The sequence below is a fragment of the Rutidosis leptorrhynchoides genome, chromosome 8 (assembly GCF_046630445.1).
Source record: "Rutidosis leptorrhynchoides isolate AG116_Rl617_1_P2 chromosome 8, CSIRO_AGI_Rlap_v1, whole genome shotgun sequence".
Taxonomy (NCBI): domain Eukaryota; kingdom Viridiplantae; phylum Streptophyta; class Magnoliopsida; order Asterales; family Asteraceae; genus Rutidosis; species Rutidosis leptorrhynchoides.
In genome coordinates, this window is record NC_092340.1 from 357,534,457 (window position 1) to 357,540,456 (window position 6,000).

The following is a 6,000-nucleotide window of genomic DNA, read 5'->3' on the forward strand; positions in this document are numbered from 1 at the left end:
ATGGCTGTCTGTAATTTTGCAAAGATGGTGCAGACACTTTTACTGAAGTATCCGTTTAAAGCAAAAATGAAGAAAGGAAAAAGCAAGAATGAGTTAACTCATCCCTCAACAGTTCATGACTTTTACTTATTATTATTATTATTATTATTATTATTATTATTATTATTAAATTAAACTCTTAACATACTAACTCTCGTTCAGAATGTGGTCGTACCCTCAAAAGGAATACGACAACAGTTTAAATCTCGTTCAGAATGTGGTCGTACCCTCAAAAGGAATACGACAACAGTTTAAAGCCCTTTTCACACTATCAATTTCTATATCTGCCCCCTCAAATATAACCAACTTACAAAACATATACCAAACTTCAAGGGGGTAAAACGTCAAACATCTCAACTAAAATAAAAACTCCACCCAACCACTTCGACACCCCGTATCTTCCTCATCGCTCCGAGTTAAATTTCACCGACCACACCGTTAAACTCGAAATATTTTTATGAACATAACGAAACCAACTACGTTCGAAACGGACACTTTTTAAAAAACGCTAAACACAACGACAGCCCGTATCTTCCCGCTCGCCGCGAGTTAAATTTTTCCGACAGCACCGCCAGACTCGAAATAATTTTACGAACAAAACGATACTAGCTACGTTCTAAACGAACACTTTTTAAAAAACGCTAAATACAACGACAACCCGTATCTTCCTGCTCGCCGCGAGTTAAATTTTGTCGCAAGCACCGTTATGCTCGAAATAATTTTATCAACAAAACGAAACTAACTACGTTCGAACCGGACATATTTTAAAAAGACGACACCAACAACGACGCATAACACATGGACCGTTTTCCCTTCTGTAAATAAAACAGCGTTAAATATGAATACGCCGGTCGAAATCTCCCGCCGCATCGCGCGGTCCTACCCGGACTAGTTACTCCTATATACTAATATGCATGGCCAAACTTGTAGTTTCAGTTTTACCCGATTGTCGTTTTGAGTTTGCGTTCACACTATAAAAGGCCCCTCAAATCCGGTTTACTTTACACAACGCCCCCTCACATTTCTAATTTTTTAGGGGTAAAAAACGTAAATACATTACTTTATTCAAATAAAAGAAAATTATTCCACCCGCATTTTTAGCAGCCCCTATCTTCTCGCTCGGTCCGATTTAAATTTTTCCGAGACCACCGTTCAACTCGGAAAAATCAGACGGACCCAACGGGACTAACTATACGCGAAACGGACATCGTTAAAAAACACTAAATAACGAGCCCTATATTCTTGCTCGGTGCGAATTAAATTTTTCCGAGACCACCGTTCAACTAGAAATTATTTTACAAACACAACGCGACTAACTATACACGAAACTGATATCGTTAAAAAAACTAAATATTTCGAGCTATATTTCATACATATACATACATGTCGAACAAACAACTCAACATACTAGATATATTAGGTACCAAACAACGTATATCCAAATTCGACTGCGCGTTGAATACAACCGCAGCTAGTTACACTAAAAGTCACACGGTTTTTGGTCGTACACTTCACAAAAAATCCAAAAACGACATCTACATACCCTATATAAAATGAAAAACAATCTAATTGATGTCGACGTTCTCTCCTCTCTGCTCTCCTAAGATTGTTCTTCAAATCTAGGGTTTTCAATTCCTTTTCGGATCTCGCGAATTAACACTCCTGCTTTGGGATTTCGTGGAAGAACGATCATATTATCTGATGCTTTATCTTTTAGGTGGTGGCGGTATTTAACCTTTTCTGCGTGCGATTATCATCTAACCTTAGGGTTTTGGATTTCGTGACTTTTTATGCTGGTAGCGACTGTGTTTTAACCCTAGGGTTTTTAATTTCGTCGCAGCCTCTTGAGATTCGGAAGAGAATTTCTCGATTCATTTGAAACCGCTGTCACTGCCGTCATAGGTTTCCTTTCCGGCATTAATCGATTGTCGCATGCGTTTTTTCCCGATTGATGCTAGATATTTTCGGATTTCACATCGTCTCTGTTGACAACAGGTATAATTATCAAGTAAATTTTACAATTTGTTAATGATTAATGTATTTATCTATGTTTGATATTGCTCTTTGTTGTGCCTGCATGTTTTTTTATGTGTCGTATGTTGTTTGAAACCGGTTGTTTGTTGTTGTTGTGAACGTCATTTACTTGTTGTTTTGGTATGAAAAAGGATTGATAATGCCTACTAAAAATCAATATTAATTGCCTTAGAAGAAAAAAAAATTGGTAGTTATTCTCTCTTTAGTTAGTGATGGTGTTGTTACTATTTGAGATGAATGTTGGGGTCTGTTGATCCTACTGATAGTTCATTGTTCGTTGAAACTCATTTTAAGATAAATATGCCTCAATATGAACTAATAGCTACCTCACAGTACATGTTATTTGGGCAACCAAATTATCAAATATCACAAATACATGAATTATAAAATACATGAATCTAGGTCTGATGCCACTGCGTTTTTGGGTTTTCAAGTTTGATTATGAACCTAAATATGTAGGAATTGAAAAAAAGTATTTAAATCTCACAACCTATATAAATGTACATCTATATACAAGTTTTTAATTTTTATGCAACTTATTATACATCGAGTTTCGTAATAATTATTATGGGAATGAGAATGAGAATACTAATTCAGGAGTTTAAGTAGTTCTTTGCTGATATTTTTTGTTGTTGTTGTTGCATTTTTACAGCTTGCTAACTCTGTTATGATGATGATATATGTGTGCCTTCGGTCATATCTTGGCAAGGCAACATATTAGTTGCAGCCATGGTGACTGATTAGATGTTTCTGATGCAAATATTCTACTTATGCTGATGTCTTTGAAAATGCCAGCTACTACACTGACTTTGGTTGCCGTCTTAGGACGTGGTAGCCTGTTTGTTGCTAAATGATTATAGCAAAAAACTATGCTTTACCATGATTTGCAACGCCGTTGTTTAGTTGGAATTTCTATTAGTGAGAACGTCTTTTGGCACTCACAACTCAAGAGAGGTTAATAAAATAGGCTGTGATAGATAAATATGTGGGAGTTGGATCGAGCAACGAGAAAACATTGGTTCGTATCTTGGCGGGGCAATCTAAAGATTGCAGCCATGACGATTCATACTCTCTTGCTAGATTTTAAACACGGATCTGAGCCTCATTTCTTTTTTTTTTCTCCTTATTAAATTTGTGCTGGTACTATTATTGTTAATGCCAAATCCGTGGAGTGCAGGAGGCTTTAAAGATTAATTAACAGTCAGAAAGTGTAGGTCACAAATGAGCTAGATACAACCAATTCTCAGACTTTCTTTGATGTGGAACACAGACTACATGGTACTTGCAACATTTTCACTAAAAAGGTTCCCAAAAATTAAGAAACAAGGAAGAGGAAAACTGCTTAAAGAGGCTGTGAGATGTACAAAATATACATGCTGAGGTGTTCGTCCATGTGGCTGCGGACTGGGTGGCAGTGGTGAAGGAATTCCATAGTGTATACCCATGTGCCTTATGTTGATTCTAAAATGTCTGCTATTAGTGCTCTACGTGATTCCTCATCAATAAGAAATACGAATAATGCAGTCATGATTATATTTCTTTTTAAAATTATTTTCCACTTTACTTTTTAGTTTAGTTTTATTTATAGATTCTGCAAATAGTTAGCAACGTTATTTGTGTTGATATCTGTTGCTTTAGCTGTTTCAATGATTGACTGTTTGTGGACTTATGCCAACGCTAAACGTTCTTACTGATGTTTGCTATCTACCTCTTCTTTGCCACAACTACAAGTGAATGATGGTATTTTTCCCATATGATATGCGTTGGTGATTGTGTTTGCACTTTTCTAACAAAGCGTTGTATCCTTTCAAAGGTACTACTTCTATATTAAGAATTAATTACTATATAAGAGGAAGTAGTATGAGTTACAGGACATGGATTTCTAAAAAGTTGAGATGTTATCTTTTCAGGCCTTATTATGGATTTTAGTTGAACAGTCCAGTACCAACAACATACTCATGTCTTTTGATCGATACACACGTAAGTATAGTCTTATTCAGTATAGCTGACTATATACAGTTGATTGCCTTGAAAATATGCATAAATATGATTTATTGAGTTCACTGCTATTAGTTTTGCTGAAAATATAGTTGAGTGACTATCAACTTTTATAAATTAATGAAAATATAGCTCACTCTACTATATGTGATTAATTAGTTTAATATGTACATGATGTTTCAAAATTTAGTACAACCATGCTGTTTTATTTCCGTGTTATTACTTTTTCTTATATATGACTTTTGACAGAGAACTTATCCAAGCCATGGTAAACTACAAAGACAGGACGCACATTACCAATGAAATTCTGCTGCACTCAGCCTACAGATTCGGCTTACTTAAAAGGTTTGTGTTATCACCTTTTCTAACATTTTTTTAATCTTTAGTTGTTTATTTAGTTATAATACATATTACAGCGATGCAGAGTCAGAGGGAAAAAATAGCAACAACTTCAGCATCCCAGCTGGAACTAGGTATCTTCGTACTTATCACCCAGTAACATTGGTACAACTTAGCCTTAAAAATGCAAAAATTGTTCCCATCCGGTGCATCATCCAACACATCTAACATGAATGTGGATAGCATCGCATGCTGATAATCGAAGACATCTGGAGGGGACAAATTGTTCCAGCAGTCAACATGATGAATTTCGCTACAAAACTGGATTCCAGAGTCGGGGGTACGAGGTTATCTTTTCTCCTTATGACTAGATAAACATATTTTTTCTTTTCTTTTTTTCATTTTCGTACTAATGCACATGATCAGTTTCATTACTTAAAGAGCTTGGGAATTAAGGAAAGAATCAATCAAATTTCATGGTGTTATACAATCAGCGGCAGTGGCGGATCCAGAATTTTTTCCCACCGGGGGCGAAATTTTTTTTAAAACCATAGCAATTTTTTTGAGTAAAATATGGAGGTTTTGGGGCAAAAAATTGAAGTTTTTAGGCAAAATTTGAAGATTTGTGGGTAAAATTTGAAGGTTTTGGGTCAAAATTTGGAGAATTTTGAACAAAATTTGAAAGTTTTGGGGCAAAATATAAAGGTTTTGGGGCAAAAAAAAAAATTCACCGGGGGCAAAGTCGAAAAATCCAAAATTTTTACACTAAAATTTCGAAATCCACCGGGGGCGGGCGCCCCCCCTCCTTACACTCTAGATCCGCCTCTGATCAGCGGTGCCATGTCAGCGCTGGAAGGTAGGAACATGCTTCTAGAGGTGGAAAGATGTGACGTCGGGTTAGTTGAAGATCGTCTTAGAATGGGCGTGGAATAAAACATATGATTTGCTACTGGGGTATGAATGAGTCATGTAAGATTTTGCAGAATTTTGTCATTCCAAAGACAAATACTCCACAAAAAAGAACTTCAACATACATATAGGAGATCCAAATCAACATCATCAATGTTCGATGAGTTCCAAGAACATGAAAACACCAAGAAGAGACTATTAAAAATCCTTCTGGACTTTTGGTACCACTACCAATACAACTCCTTACATTGGCTGCTTCGACTAATGTTTTTTTTTTTTTTTTTTTTTTTTTTTCAAAGTTAATTTGGTCATGAACATTTATTTTGTCACATATTTCTAACACTCAAAAACACAATCTTTTTGTGGCTATCTTGCTTAAAGATTAAATATTGATTCGATCTCCATTGATTTATTTGCTACGAACAATATTCAAGTCACGTGCTGTGGTACAACCTTTTTTGTCACATGTTAGCTTTTATTTTATTTTGAATATGGTTACATTAGCTATATCATGAATATAAATAAACCTAATATGATGACCCGTCCAAATCCATTTGGACGAATACATCATTCATTGATTTCATAGTGAGGTTTTGACCTCTATATGATACGTTTTATAAACATTGCATTCTTTTGAAAAGGCACACCATAAATGAATATCTAATTCCAATGTCTTTGACA

The 6,000-nt window shown here is 35.5% G+C and overlaps 1 protein-coding gene across 7 annotated transcripts; it reads left to right on the plus strand.

Annotated features, from left to right (window-relative positions):
- The first annotated feature begins 1,832 nt into the window (after nt 1–1,832).
- On the plus strand, nt 1,833–5,713 carry LOC139862286 (uncharacterized). 7 transcript variants are annotated; one of them, XM_071850861.1, is made up of 9 exons: nt 1,833–2,034; nt 2,726–3,027; nt 3,251–3,886; nt 3,984–4,053; nt 4,321–4,416; nt 4,488–4,544; nt 4,654–4,757; nt 4,837–4,899; nt 5,239–5,713. In XM_071850861.1, exons 5-9 carry the CDS (start codon nt 4,371–4,373, stop codon nt 5,341–5,343), a joined length of 375 nt encoding a protein of 124 aa, XP_071706962.1. In that variant the 5' UTR covers nt 1,833–2,034; nt 2,726–3,027; nt 3,251–3,886; nt 3,984–4,053; nt 4,321–4,370; the 3' UTR covers nt 5,344–5,713. The 7 variants fall into 7 exon arrangements, 4 of the variants coding, with proteins under 4 accessions (XP_071706962.1, XP_071706960.1, XP_071706963.1 ...); XM_071850859.1 differs by having other exon boundaries at nt 2,726–3,886; XM_071850862.1 differs by having other exon boundaries at nt 2,726–3,886; nt 4,852–4,899.
- Nucleotides 5,714–6,000: the final 287 nt, after the last annotated feature.

Bases quoted from the DNA above. Each gene is read 5' to 3' on its own strand.
- LOC139862286 (XM_071850859.1), top strand. From the start codon at position 4,371: ATGAAATTCTGCTGCACTCAGCCTACAGATTCGGCTTACTTAAAAG. The intron at 4,545-4,653 runs GTATCTTCGTAC...GAATGTGGATAG, and splicing joins AGCATCCCAGCTGGAACTAG to CATCGCATGCTGATAATCGA. The intron at 4,900-5,238 runs ATCAGCGGCAGT...GATCCGCCTCTG, and splicing joins AAATTTCATGGTGTTATACA to ATCAGCGGTGCCATGTCAGC.